The sequence below is a fragment of the Camelina sativa genome, chromosome 6 (assembly GCF_030686135.1).
Source record: "Camelina sativa cultivar CO46 ecotype springtype chromosome 6, ASM3068613v1".
Lineage (NCBI taxonomy): Eukaryota > Viridiplantae > Streptophyta > Magnoliopsida > Brassicales > Brassicaceae > Camelina > Camelina sativa.
The window spans coordinates 26,621,950-26,637,291 of NC_141885.1; the positions used below are offsets into that span (position 1 = coordinate 26,621,950).

Here is a 15,342-nt window from a genome sequence, read left to right on the forward strand (position 1 = left end):
TAAGAGTCGATGTTTTGGATTTCAACATCCAAAAACGTTAATTAATATCATAGACAATTATTAGGAAGTCCTCGTAAACTAAGCCAACAGGCGATGAAAACTGTTGAATAGCCAGGTTTTTTGGATATGTCTCGTTTCGAAAATATAAATGTTACACATATATAGAATATATATATATATATATATAAAGTTTTTTTCTTTTTTTTTTTAAATGATGTTTAATTATATTTAAAAATAAAAATACTGTTTTACAACAAATGGAGTTGAAAGTTTCAAGTTGAGTGTATAGAAAGTAAATTCAAAACTATCAAAACTCCTGGCGGTTTAATTGTCCACATGTGAAGAAAAGTCGTAGTGGTTATTTTATTTCTGGTCAAGTTAATACCACGTGTCTTAGTCAACCATATAAAAATTCATCAATATGGTAAGTTGCCACTCATGCCAATTCCCTATCCCAAAGGCGAAACATAAACATACTACACAGTCCGTTTCAATTTATAAGATATTTTTACATTCGTTTTCATGCAAGTCTGTTGAAAAATACAAAATGTTTGGTTTTGTTTTTGTTTGATTTATAAAAATGTTACGAAAATATTAAAACTCCAGAAATACTACAAACTTTAAGCTTGGGTTTTTTAAAGGGTCTTAATATGTATTTTTACATATACCACAAACCCTTCCTAGATGTTTAGAAACTCTTCCTTATTATATCTTTAAGATTATACTTGTAACTCTATTTTTAGAAACTCTAGTTTTGTGGTATTTTAAGATGGATTGCCATCTTTTTTTTCTTAAAAACAAAAAAATATATATGTATATATATATATATATATATTGATGCCTTCTATTTTAATTCAAAAGTTGGTTTCCTTAGAATTCATTCCTCATTATTATCTGTTGGCTTGTAGTAGTAGTTATAAAATAATTAAATTTATAAATTACTGTGCGTTCAACTAAAACCTCTTATAAATTTAAAAGATAATTAGGATAACTTAATTTGATAAGTATTTTAAAATTAATCATTAAATAACACATGATTTTTTTTTTCCAAATCCATTAAAATCATAAAACCAATAACTTAATCCTGAATTCTTTGTAGTTCTGGACCAATAATGTTAACGCCATCATAACATGATTACTACAACATCAAATTTTCTTTAGCGATAAATTACAATCTTTACACCGAAGACTACATGCAAAGAGATAATTTACAATCTTTATTTTCTCACTTTTCATTAAACCTTTTAACACTTACGTACCACGTCAAGTGCGCGTTTGAACAGCATTTTAGCACCTAAGGTTAACACCAGGGTCCACACCAAGCTGTTTACAGTCCTCATATTTGGATCGGCCCGCACCTGAATTCCCACCGTTACAGTCCTCACCACTGATGGCTATAATGGTGGCTCCAAATCCTTGGCTCAGTACCGGCCTCACGAAATTCATCCAAAACCACAATCCAGTTTTGAAAGCCGCAGTTGAGTTGCTACCAACTAGCTCAGGCTGGCGTAGAAGGTCGAGACCGAGACCCTGACAACAAGGACCGTAGTTGTAGTTCCATGATAGTTGGATCGGGCCGCGACCATGGTAACTCTTGCCCGGTGCACATGGGTATTGCTTGTTGTTATCGCACAGTAGTCACCTGACGTCCCGTTTACGGCCTCTATGTGGCAGAAATCTAAACGTAGAGACATATATATATGAAGCTATATAAAGTGGTACCAGTTGTTTTATTTAAAAGCAAAAAAAAAAAACAAATATTTTTAGTTTAATTGTTTCTAATGGTAAACTCTAGAGATTTGTTTAAATTTTTTTGTATATCCAAAAAAAAAAAAAGATAAAGAGGACCTATGAAAAGGATTAGTTCTTACGTACGTTCGGTCACGTAGGTGAAATGAGCAAACATGGCAGCGATCTCGAGGCTCGTAACAGAGCTAGTGAAGTCAAAGGTAGCATTAGCGGCTTCAAGGAAAGACTCACGGGTGTAGAATGTTTTACCGTCGCAGCCATGACTTGCTTTGCTAATAATATCGTTAAAGAACTGTTGTGTTACAATCTTGTCAACCGGATCTCTACTTCGTCAGCAAGGACCTGATCTACAACCGGAACCACAGTGTTGGTCGGTGATACCGCAATAACCCAACTGACTACAGCAGAGGATTGGAGAGCAGCCGCAATACAGAATCTGGGGCGACTGGGCAGCAGTTTGGGAGTAGAAAGCGAATAGGTAGACGAGAAACATTGAAGAGACTTTTACAAGAGCCATGTTTTTGTGTGTTATTGTTTTTGAATGAGAACGAAGAGCACAAAGAGGTAAATGGAGATGTTTGGTAATTTGTCAATCTGATTAAACTGTTTTATTTTATTATGGCTCTCACTGGTAACATGTGTTACTATTGACTTATGTTGAGTTATAGACTTAACTCAAATTTTATTCAAAAATGTTACCAATTACTAACAAAACTAAATTTTTTGAAGTTGACTTTGAATAATCATGTGTTATGGTTGATGTACAAGTTTGAAGTATATCTTTTGTAAAATTATTAGCTCAAAAGATTATTCAACATCATTGAAATTTTCATGAGTTAAGATGTGCTAAGTTGAGTTATCTATTTTTTTTAATTAAAAAAACGAAAATTCAGTTATATAATACAAAAAAATTATTCTTTTTGTTTTTATTTAATTCATATATCAATAAAAATAATTTTTACTGTTTTTCTTTTATTTGATAACTTTTTAATTAGTTATTTTATTTCTCCTAAATTATTATTTTTTATTATCATTTGAAATGAAAATAGGCATAGACCTAAATATGATAAGATTGTAAATATTATGGCATGCATGTAGTTAATTTTTTAATTTGCAATGTAAAAAAGAAGTTTAATTAACTTTTTGTATATTAAAATTATTTTATTATTTAAATATTTTATTTATTTTATTTTTTATAATTTTGTGAAATATATTCACTAATATTTTTAATAATTATAATCAAATAATACATACTACAACATCTACCACAAAAATGTCACCAATCAGTAATTTTGATAAGATTAATAAATCAGATTTTTACAGCGATCCATTACATCAAACTGCTGTTTTTACCACATAATTTTTACTGCAACTTACATCGAATTTTAATATTTTCTGCAACTCAACTTCAATAAATCATGTTACCAATCATAACTTCAATAAATAATTTTAATATTATATATATTTTGATTATATAACACACGGCTTTGACTCTGAATTGTTGCTCGAAGACTTTTATATGGTCTAACTAATTTTTTTTTTTTTCTTTTTTCAAACAACACAAATATGTCACTTTTTCTCACTTTTGTTTTCATATGGTCCAGTAATTTAGTTTTCTCACGTTTGTATTTTATATTATGACCTACGAAAGGATCGGAGAATATACAACAAATAATAATTTTGGTATATATAGAGTTCATCTTTTGTGAAGTTTAAGAAAGTAACGAATTCACTTTTTCTGGGAGTAAAGCAAACAACGAAATTGTTTCAATTCAAGCTTAGAAAATCATGATTCTATGTCACACTTTATACTTTAAAGATACATGATTTTATTACATCAACAAGACCAAGAAACTATATTTGTTTATTTTCTCGCATTTATCACCAAAACTAATTATTGCTATCGTAGCTCTTTGTTAAGAAAAATAAAAATAAAAATCCATGAATTCGTCCACCAACAAAGCAAATATCATAACTAATTAAGTTCTTGAATAACATATTTAACTATTTTATTACAAAGCAATGTAGTAATTTTGAACATTGTGACTAACTATAAACACAGGTGTTGGTTACCATTCGGATCAATCCCGCAACTCGGTTCACAAAATATTGCGCCAAATCAACAGAGTAACAGACATTTATATAATATTTCATTTTCGTTACATTCTTAATACAGCATTACTTAGTATTATGTCCCTTCGGTGACATCCGATAAAAGAACATTAGTATTATATGATATATTTCCTCTGATGTGATATCTTATTCTTAAAGTTCGAACGTTGTTTATTTCAGATGGATAAAGTGGAAAAATCTTTAATTAACAAGAGAGGTTCTCTCCAGGTTCAACCCCAAGCTTGCCACAATAGTCTCGGTAATACTCAATCCTTTTGGCAACAGTTGCAGAATTTCCTCCGCTACACTCTATACCATTGACAGCCCTGATCGTCGCGCCAAAACCCTGATTAAAATTCTGGCGAACATTAGTGGTCCAAAACCAGAAAGCGGTCTTGAAAGCAAGAACTGGATCTTGAGCCACTTTCTCTGGTGAAGCCAATAAGTTCTCATTCAGCTCTCTGCCACAGAGACCGTAGTTGAGGTTCCCAGTTAGTTGGATAGGACCACGGCCATAATAGCCCTTTCCTTCTGCACAAGGGAAGTTTGTCTTGTCTTTGTCGCAGTATTTCTCGGCATTGGCTGGTCCATCGATCTCCTCAATGTAACACATAACTGCAACAAGGTTTAATCAAATACAGTACTTACAAAAACAAATCCCAGTGGTGACATATATAATATGCACCAAAAAAATTTAACACCAAAACCGAACCAAAATTTTATATAATATGATCGATTTTAATATTTTACACCAAATAACTAATGATCTCTATAGATTAGTATTTTATACTATAGATTTTTAGTATTTTTTTTTTTTTGAAATAACCGAACTGAAATAACCAAGTGCCCAAAACGTAGAGAGGTTTACGTACATTCAGTTTCATGGGTGACGTGAGCGAAGAAGGCAGCGATCTCGCGTTTGGAGATGGAAGCACCAAAGCTCTGGTACGAATTAGCTGCGGCGATAAAGGCGTCGTGAGAGTAGAATCCTTTGCCTGCACAATCACTTCTTGCTTGGTTTATGATAGAGTTAAAGAACTCAGGTGTCACCGTTCCTTCAAGCGAAACAGCGTCTCCGCCTCCGCCACTCTTTACTTCGCCGCTAGCGTCACCACCACCTTGACAAGGGCCCTCACGGCAGCCATAACCGCAGTAATCATCCGTCTGACCGCAGTAACCCCATTGGCTGCAGCAGAAGTCAGAGGCACAGCCACAGTTTTGAGAGGTTACAGGTTTGGAAACTGTCAGGGTCAAGACAAGGAGACTTGGGAGAAAAAGGGCATATGTGTCTTTTCTTGTGGTGGATTTGGCGTTATTAGCCATTTTTATTTTAGCTCTTGTTGCTTATTTGTGTGTGTGAGGCTGATAGAGTTATATTGGCTTCGTTTTATTTATAGCTGATTGGAACAATGAGGGAGAGTTCAGATAAATGTTGGATCCATGAAGAAGACTTTGTGGAAGACAAGTGTCTAGTTATTTCCAAGTCAACGTCAACTTATGTAGACTTTTTGTTCTAGCCCATTCGTTACGTAGGGAAATTTCCACACAAACATTACAATTTTCATTTAACATATAATATGATTCAGAATAAATTCTATCTCTAATAGAGAATTTACTATATTCAAGGTCATGGGAACCCTTACATCTCGGTCAGATCTACACCAACGATTCACAATTTATCTTCTCAGAGCGTACATATCATCATCACTTAACTATTCAAGAGATTGATCTTATATAGAAACAGAGCAAAACAGAGCTAACATAGTGGTTACAACGATTTTACACAAAATCGGTTAGTCTTAATCGCATCGGTATACATGTGAAGAATCAAACATTTTCTTTGTATAAGTTGTTTTTTTATTTATCTTTGAATAACGTGATATAACTTCACAATATTACTACAACAACAACTTTAGTTTAACATCACTTCTTATTTCACTTTAACACGTCATGTGTATGTCTACAAGATAAGAGCGTTTTAGCAAGTGATGTTGGAGCCAGGGTCCACACCAAGCTGTCCACAGTAGTCCCTATAGTACCCAACCCTTGCATTCACCCCACGTACGTTCCTGCCGTCACATTCCAAACCGCTGACGGCTCTTACGGTGGCTCCAAATCCCTGGTTCAACACAGGCCTCACGCTCTTCATCCAAAACCACAGAGCCGCCCTGAAAGCTACAATTGGGTTACTGCTCACCAGCTCGGGCTGGCGTAGGAGGTCGAGGCCGAGAAATTGGCCGCATGGTCCGTAGTTGAAGTTCCATGATAGTAGGAACGGACCGCGACCATGGTAGCTCTTCCCCGGTACACATGGATATTGCCTGTTGCTCTGGTCGCACATGGTACGTGATGCTCCGCCAATCTCTTCTATGTAGCAGAAGTCTAAACGTACATATAGATGCATAGTTGTTTTAGGATAAAGTCAAATGAGATAATAATATCGATCGACGGTTTGAGAATTAAATCTCGTAAGTCCTAGATAATGATAATTCAAACATTTGTATGTTATACAAATTAGTAATTATTTGTAAATTTCGGACGCTAATGTAGATACAAACGTAAGTTTCTTTTTAGAAGTTTTTTTGAATATAGTACTCATTTTTTATATGTTACAATCTACTAATGTGTATATCTTGACCTAAATAGATGCAGCCTAGAATATGCTACGTATATGAAAAAAAAAAAAGAGTACAAAGTCGAGAAAAGAGTTCTTACGTCCGGTCTCGTAAGTGAAATGAGCAAACATGGTAGCAATTTCACGCCTAGTAACGGTATTAGCAAAGTTGGGGAAAGTATTGGTGGCGTTAATGAAAGAGTCGTGGGTGTAAAATATTTTTCCGGCGCAGTTATTACCGGCTTGGTTGATAATGTTGTTAAAGAAACTTTGTGTTGCAATGCTACCAATCAAATCTGCACTGGTTGGGGATCCACCGCCTCTACAAGGACCTGATCGGCATGTTGGACCACAGTGATCAGCAGTGGTGCCGCAATAACCGAACTGACTGCAACATAGGTTTGGGGCGCAATTGCAGTTTTGAGATTTGACTGTTTCAGAGTAGAAAGCTAAGAGGGAGATGAGAAGTATTAAGTTGATTTTTGTGAGAGCCATTGTTGGGGGTGTTCTTGTTGTTTGAAGAGAAGGAATAGTTTGAGGTTTTATATAATGAGAGATATTGGGTAGATTGGTCATTTTCATTAGGATGGGTGATGGGATATCAATTGTGATTTTATTTCTTTCAATTATTTAACAATGGTTTGACTATTAAGTCTGCCGAAGATGTGTATGGCAATTGAACTTTATTTTCAAATCCAAAATAATTTTGCAGATTGGACTTTATAGTTGGAAAATAATTGGTATTTACATATATAGGATCTATTACATGGTTACACATTCATAAAAAAATTGCATGTCTGATCATAAGAAGATAATATATGGAAATATGCGCTAATAAGAACAATAGACGCTTTTTTTTTGTAGGAATTGAACAAAAGACGTTTGTACATTACGTTTAAACACATACCATCACGGACAAACGGAACTCTAGACAGAACGTAATGTACAAACGTCTTTTGTTCAATTCCTACAAAAAAAAGCGTCTATTGTTCTTATTGTTCTTATTAGCGCATATTTCCATGTGTTTAATTGTGAAGGAACACATTAGTTTGGCTAAAAAGTATATAAACCTTAACCAAAATAAAAACCATATATAATATTAAATAATTAGGTTTTCTATTCACCTAAAGAGTAATGTTTCTCTATAACGAAAAAAATCCAGAAAACCTAATTAAGAAACCAATAAGAATGAGTTTTAAAGAGTCGACCACTTCTCATTACATGTACAAATCCTGTAGGCTATTTTTTTTTTTTCATTTTTCTTTTTGTAGATTACTCTTGGTTGTTTTGTGAGACAAAATATATATAGCCACCCTTCACGACGGCTGGGGACATCCAACCTGAAATTTTTTAAAAAATTGACTACTCATTACCAAACGATCAAAAAGATATTGGAGTGTTCCTTCATTAATTACAAAAATACAAACCGAGTCCCCAATCAGTTGCCCCTCGACGCTCGAGCATTTTCTAAAAGCCGCCTCTTAAGAGAAGTCGTAGCATATATCTATGATACATCTTTGTAGTTTTTAGACAATAGGTTTGCCATAATTTTGACTTTTCAACGTTAAATTAGTTGCAATAAATAGAGTAGTTGCATCGTCAAACATTCATATTATATACATAAGATTTTTCTTTGTTAGTATGTTATTATTATACTTTTTAATTATCTTACGCAATTTTTCTATATGAATTTAGTTTGGATAAAATTACCTCCCGAATATAAGTTTAAATTTAGTGACCAAAAGATCTCAGAAGAAGTTTAAATTTTTTACTTTTTAACTAATAGTGTAAATTCATGAAATATTTAGGAGGGATTCATGCATGCTAAGAATTAATTAATATTTTTCCTTTTAGAATTTGTAGTGCTTTTAGATCACATATTTTTTATTTTTTTCTAGAAAATAAAACAATAACCCCTCCAAAAAATACAACTCATCTGTTTGTTACTCATATATCCAGTTAATCATTAAACATTATGACCAATAAAATTACCAAATTTTTAATGATTTATATTTATATTATCATGTGAGGAAATTGTGAACGTAACAAGAGTACACCCACCATCTTTTTTTCTACATCTGTAACCTTTTTGGGGGGAACTTTTCTAGGTTTGTACTTTTTTTTTTTTGAACACAAGAACTTTCATTAAAAACTTAAAATCTCAAAGGAGGGATATTCAACAACTTTCATTCAAAACTTAAAACCTCAAAGGAGGGATGTTCTTATAACTTAGAATCAAACGGTTACAAAGAAAGGTAAGGATAAAGACTACATGAGTCTTCCAAAGAGATGCACAACCATGAGGAGTTTGCAAAAGGTGGAAGATCTTTTGGTGTCTTGTAGGATTCAAATTTGAAGGCAACCTTCAGGAAATCCCTGACCAAAAGGTGGTCATACTTCGCTCTTACGGTTGACGCATTGGAGCTTTTGAAAGTGTGCTCCATGGAGGAGACTAAGGGGTGAGATGGTTGCAGAGTGGTCATGGCGGTTGAAGAAGATGAAAACGGGGCTCTCATTAGGAGGGTAACAGGCCGTAACAAAACAGGTGGGTCATCCCTCTCATCGCAATGGAGGTAAATGAATTCCTTACAAAGCTTGTAATCAGTTTGTTCCTGGACTAGATCAACATACCCAAGTTTTCTATCTAATGGTGGTAAACGAAGCAGGGGTTCAAAGATAGTGTTCAGGCAGGCTGTCGGATCAGATTCAAAGATATGTCTACACAACGCAAGCATCCGGACAGGGTTAAGAGACTGACCTCGACAAAATAATCTAAGAAGCAACTTTGGAGCCACCGATGTTCTGCTACCGAGAGAAACTCGTCTTGACCAAGCAGAGATAAGCGGTACTTCCATAGAGATGCAAAAAAGTTCATGATTGGGTTCAGGAGTCGGGTGAGGTGGATAGAAGATGTTGGTGAAGGCAAGGTAACCCCAACATTGTAACGGTGGGGTCATAATGCCAAGCTTCACCAAGCAGTCTTCCTCAAAGAGATCATCCATGGAATCACATTGAACTCGACACAAAGGGTTCTCAAGCAAATTAAACGAAGCCAATGTTCCGCTATCGAGGGAACCTCGTCTTGACCAAGCAGATAACACTGGTACTAAGCAATTTGATCTTGATATAAAGCAAGTATAGGCGGATCGAGGGAGATTCCAGTGCAGGGATGCATCATAGCCTAAGTAGAGTAGACTATCTACCAGGGTTCCAAAGTAAGATTGGGGAGCAAACCTGGGCCAAAGAGATATCGAGGTTGGGACAGAAGCAGCCGGAGTTATGATGTTCTTCGTCAAGATCTTTAAAGGCTCCGGCGTCAACATAGAGCTCCCGTCCAGCTGCAGCCAAGTAAACCACTTGGAGAGAGGATATAAATCCGAGGATCGGTGAGATGTTATGGTTGACTGTGGAAGAGGCCAGATCGAGAGATTAACACCAAGGAGATCAGGCCATTCGGGGGGTTGAGGGGTGAGTTCAGGCAGTAGGGTACTCAGTCAAGTAGCTACGCTGAGAGAGAAGAGTGGATGTAGAGGAACGATGGACAGTGGATGAAGCTGATGCATAGCCGGAGCAGAGATCTGAAATCTCAAGAGGACTCCGGTGAAAAAAACCAAAAATACAAACGAGATTTGCAGACAGAAGTAGAGAGAGATCAGAGATACTGAGAGATCGCGACGCTGGTGAGCCGGAGCTCTACCGGCGTCGGAAGATGATGAGATGAGCGGCGCCTCAATTATCGTGTCAGAGAGAATTAGGGCAAACGAGTTTTTTGATGATTTCTACGTTTGTACTTAATTACTTTTTTTTGTACTTAATTACCTTTTCTCCAATAAAATCGTTGGCAAATTTACCAAGGGTCCGCTAGGATGCATATATCTTTTACCGTTAGTCTCTTTAATTACTATAGGCTGCATGCAACTTTAACCCATTAAAAACTTTAACTAGTGGACTATTGAACCATTAATTAAACTACTAACGTTTATAATTAGTTTCAACAGGAAACTTTTTTTGTTTTGACGTGATAAAACAAGAATATAAATATTACAAGTTTACAACACCAAATTCGTGCGAATATTATATATCCCAAAAGCAGATTCTGTAAGTGTCCAAGTCAGACATCTAAAATCAATCTTAAATTTCACTTTCATAAAAAGCCAGAGAAGAAACGATAACACTTTCACAAGTTTATTACAACCATTTTTTTGCTTGTGACGCAGGGAACACTGAGACCCAACATAAAGTACATACGTTTGAAATTTAACTTTATTATCTCACTTATTCTTTCATCTTATCACGTGCCACGTTACGTGTGTGGGTGTATGGGTTCAGAGAGCTTTTTAGCAACTTAGGTTAGGACCAGGGTCCACACCAAGCTGTCCACAATAGTCTCTGTAGTATCTGATCCTAGCATTGACTGCACCTGAGTTCCCACCGTTACATTCCATTCCGTTGATGGCTCTAATGGTAGCTCCAAATCCTTGGTTCAGAACCGGCCTTACGCTGTTCATCCAAAACCACAAACCCGTCCTGAAAGCTACAGTTGGGTTGCTACCAACAAGCTCAGGCTGGCGAAGAAGGTCGAGACTAAGACTCTGACCACATGCTCCGTAGTTGTAGTTCCATGATAGTTGGATCGGACCACGACCAAAGTAGCCTTTGCCGGGTGCACATGGGTACTGCCTGTTGTTCTCGTCGCAGTAGTCACGCGACGCTCCGTTTATTTCTTCTATGTAGCAAAAGTCTAATACATACAGAGAATCACATGAAAGAGAAGAGGGCTTTAGCCTTTAGGATGATCTAAATTAGTTGTGATCAAGTCAAATGTTCAGTTTTTAACTATATCGAAGGTTTCATCTTATATGTCGTAGATCAATAATGTTTTTCTTTAAATACTTAAATGTGTTATAATCGTAGGACCTTATTGGTCTTAGAAATATCCAGTGATATTATTAGTTTGCTAAAAGTTAGAATCGGTCATCACTAGAGAACACAGACAAAAAAGATCAATTAATATTGTATGATATATACTAAAAAAAGTAAGAGAAGGAAGAAAGAGATCTTACGTCCGGTCTCGTGAGTGAAATGAGCAAACATGGTAGCAATTTCACGTCTAGTAACGGAATTAGCAAAGTTGGGGAAAGTATTAGCGGCGTTAACGAAAGAGTCACGGGTGTAGAATCTTTTCCCGGCACAACCACCATCAGCTTGATTGATAATGTTGTTAAAGAAACCTTGTGTCACTATGCTACCGACCGATCCACCACCGGCCGGGGTTCCACTACCTCTACAAGGACCTGATCGGCATCCAGCACCGCAATATGCATCGTCGGTACCACAGTAGCCGAACTGACTGCAGCACAGGTTTGGAGCGCAACCGCAATTTTGGGACTTTACAATTTCAGAGTAGAAACCTAAGAGGCATAGAAGAAGGACTAAGGAGATTTTTGTGAAAGCCATGTTTTGTGTTATTTGTTTGTGGATGAGAAGGGAAATGTGGTCAGGTATATATAGGGGTAGATGTTGGGTAGTTTGGTCATTTGCCCTCTTTCTGTATTAATGTATTTTGAAACGAATTTGACTTTTTGGTCTTGTTATTGCCCAAGATAAATATTGTGGACTTGGTCTAAGAATTACTTTTTTCTTTAAAAAAAAAAAATGGAACAATTATTTGTTAATATATCTCACTTCTCTCTTTCCTGATTTTTGAAAAAATTATATAATTTCCCAATGATTGAACAATCAAAAGGGGTTTGTTTTCGTTATTAATCTATTTAGTATACATGTATTTATGTGCAAACTATATGAGTGGAAGTTAAAGTATACTTTCTTATACGTAAAATTTTTAAAGAGATTAGGGCTGCGAATCCAATCTGAGACACATATTTATGGAGTAAATTGACAGTTCATATGTACATTTCACAAAAGACAAAAATATATATATATATATATATATAAAATGGAAGTCCATGGAGTTGCTTATAATTTAGGAAAATGTTAAGAGCCTACAGTAAGAAATGAAAAAATAGATATGAAAGACATATTTGTTAATTATAAAAATAAATATATGAAATATACTATTTGAAGACAATCCTCGGGTTATAGTCTCTTTTTTTTTTTGGTTGACATTTGATAAAACTATACTCGATCATCGGGTGGTTCATCTAGAGCTACCTAAAGCCAGCCCTATCTAGTCATGTTGATAAGAACTAAGAAAAAAGAAGAAGAAAACAAGTTGGGCACTCGCAAAGTCACTATAAATCTTTGTACTATGTGACTATGCGAGCCTTCGGTTGGGTCCATTACCCGGCGGCTATTCAAATTCAAACGTATGAATTTCAGATTTGAGTTGACAAAAGAGTGATTCTCAGTTTCTATTTCACATTATTTTCCGGGATAATCATGTCATTAAACAAATTAAAGTCTAGGTAATAAGTTGTATATTATATCTTAACAAAAGGAATACTTATATATATATATATATATATATGATATATAAACATTCTAAAACCATCGATGTCCATCAACAAGAGTATCATATTAATTACTGAAATTACTAGATTAGATCTTCAATATATAAGGCTAAAACTTGCCGATAAAAGATGTCAAAATGCACAATCATGCAAGTTACGTTGAAAAGTCGACAGCAAATTAGTTTCAAATTTTCTGGTGGGAGTGACAATTGTACCCATAAAAAGCTCATTTCCTTATGATTCATCAACAAACTAGAAGTTCTTATTTATTTTATTTTTTTCTATCGGTGTTTGCCCGCCGAACATTAAAAATTCAAAGCATTCCTAGTCATAATCATAGTCATTTATCCGCACTTTCAGGGATCGTATGATTCAACGTTATAATCATAGTCATTCCTAGACATAATCATAGTCATCTAAAAACTGAATGACTCATTCTCTTTCTTGAAAACTCATTTTCTTTCATGAAAAACTTCAAATTCTTATTATTTTTTTATTATTAAATCGGTGTATGCCCGCCAAACATTTAAATTTAACGGATTCATACTTGTAAGTTACAACGTTAGAATGTACTGTTGCATTTACATCTTATGAATAAGTTTTTTTAAATAAAATAATCCCACTACATAAAATCTCAATTCATATCATTAATCTGAAGCAAAAAAAATTTGTTAGCAAAATTAAAATTCAAATGCGCAGAGTATAATGACGACAAAAAAAAAACGCATAGTACGTATAGCATGTATGTTGTTGAATAGCAAAGAATATAGTTTAAGACGAAGGTAATTCCTAATTTTCATAAACTATACGTATTCGTTGAGTAGTAACGAATATAGTAGCTCAATTAAATAAAGTATACGTATTCGTTGGGTATTACTAACTCATTCTTTCAAATTTATTCGGGACGCATACTTTCAGCTTAAAATAGAGTTTTACGTAGGTGTATCGTATTATAAAATGATGTTTTAGTTTCATAGAGTAGACATTCATACTGACTGATTCTTCTAGTCTATATTGCACGATTTTTATTTTTTCAACAAATTTATATACGTTACCGACAATAGTTTATAATCTTTTCAATTATTTGCGTTCTAGCTAGGATAGTCATTTCAACGGTACCGGTGAATAGAAAAGTCAATTATCTTCGGGAATTCGTCGACCACTTGCAGCGATTTTTTTAATATGCGAATGAATGAATTAATTCATAGATTGCTTACTCATACAATTTCACAACGTAATAAAATTATATCATTAAAATACCCCAACAGGCAACAGGTATGTAATCCAAATCTCAAATAATTAATGAATACTATGACTTATTTTTGAATAATAGGCCGGATCAGACTCTCTTAAGATATCGAAATTACAAATCACTAATCTTTGAGACGAAATGCAGTTTAAGAACCATATTAACCCTGTTATTCTGTTAACCATCCATTAATATATATACAGTAAAACCTCTATAAATTAATAATGTTGGGACCATGAAAATCTATTAATTTATAGAGGTTTTAATTTCTCGATAAATTAATAATTATTAATTTATAGATAGACTTTCCTAATTTGGTAAAAAACATTAAAAATAAGATTTAATGGTTATAACTAATATTTTTATAAAATCAATTACAATGAAAATAACAATTATCATGTTTTGACAATAGCACTCAAAGATTTTTATACAGTAAAAAAATCAAAAATGAACTATAATAAAAAATTAATGTGTCGATATATACATATATTTAAATAATTCTATATAATTATTAATTTATATTATTGATGAAACCATTTATTTACATAGGATTTTCAAAAAAATATTATTTTATTATATTATCAAATAGTGTCCAAAATTACACTAGTCTCAACTTGGGACCGGATAAATCTTTTAATTTATAGAGTTTATTAATTTACCGAGTATTAATTTATAGAGGTTATACTTTAGTTTAGAAGATAAAGAAAATTTCCAGAATAGTTAATCCCTACACACCTCCATAAAGTCTTAAGATATAAATGCGATGAGGACTCGCATTTTGGAATCATGGTACAAGCCGTTAATCACACGTCGATTGTGGAGTGTTGACCCATTATTGCCTATGGTATCGTTACGCCACGAAACCAAATAACCAACATCAATTATGGCGAAATGACTTGTTACTTATTGTATTTTGACCTACGATGTGTCATGTGTGCATGATTCCTAACATTCTCGAACCAAATCTCACGATAAAACCGACAATATATAATTGAATCAAAATGATGTATATATTTTTACCACCAATCAAATCATATATTTTGTGTGATCGAAATTTGTATTGTTATGAGGAAATTGTGAAAGTAATAGGAGTGCAGATCATCTTTTTTTTTTTTTTCAAATTAAGTAATTAGTTACCATTGATCGGA

At 34.2% G+C, this 15,342-nt stretch overlaps 3 protein-coding genes and 1 pseudogene across 3 annotated transcripts; all 4 read right to left on the minus strand.

Annotated features, from left to right (window-relative positions):
* Nucleotides 1-1,287: 1,287 nt before the first annotated feature.
* On the minus strand, nucleotides 1,288-2,305 carry LOC104793294 (endochitinase At2g43590-like; annotated as a pseudogene).
* A 1,565-nt stretch (nucleotides 2,306-3,870) lies between these two features.
* On the minus strand, nucleotides 3,871-5,272 carry LOC104793296 (endochitinase CHI-like). The gene is made up of 2 exons (XM_019226824.2): nucleotides 4,734-5,272; nucleotides 3,871-4,476 (listed from the first exon to the last, which is right to left on the minus strand). Exons 1-2 carry the CDS (start codon nucleotides 5,182-5,184, stop codon nucleotides 4,067-4,069), a joined length of 861 nt encoding a protein of 286 aa, XP_019082369.1. The 5' UTR covers nucleotides 5,185-5,272; the 3' UTR covers nucleotides 3,871-4,066.
* Nucleotides 5,273-5,695: 423 nt separating this feature from the next.
* LOC104793297 (endochitinase At2g43580) lies at nucleotides 5,696-7,020 on the minus strand. The gene is made up of 2 exons (XM_010519635.2): nucleotides 6,577-7,020; nucleotides 5,696-6,243 (listed from the first exon to the last, which is right to left on the minus strand). The coding sequence occupies exons 1-2, from the start codon at nucleotides 6,968-6,970 to the stop codon at nucleotides 5,840-5,842; spliced, it is 798 nt and encodes a 265-aa protein (XP_010517937.1). The 5' UTR covers nucleotides 6,971-7,020; the 3' UTR covers nucleotides 5,696-5,839.
* Nucleotides 7,021-10,595: 3,575 nt separating this feature from the next.
* On the minus strand, nucleotides 10,596-11,965 carry LOC104793298 (endochitinase At2g43590). The gene is made up of 2 exons (XM_010519636.3): nucleotides 11,539-11,965; nucleotides 10,596-11,216 (listed from the first exon to the last, which is right to left on the minus strand). Exons 1-2 carry the CDS (start codon nucleotides 11,930-11,932, stop codon nucleotides 10,813-10,815), a joined length of 798 nt encoding a protein of 265 aa, XP_010517938.2. The 5' UTR covers nucleotides 11,933-11,965; the 3' UTR covers nucleotides 10,596-10,812.
* Nucleotides 11,966-15,342: the final 3,377 nt, after the last annotated feature.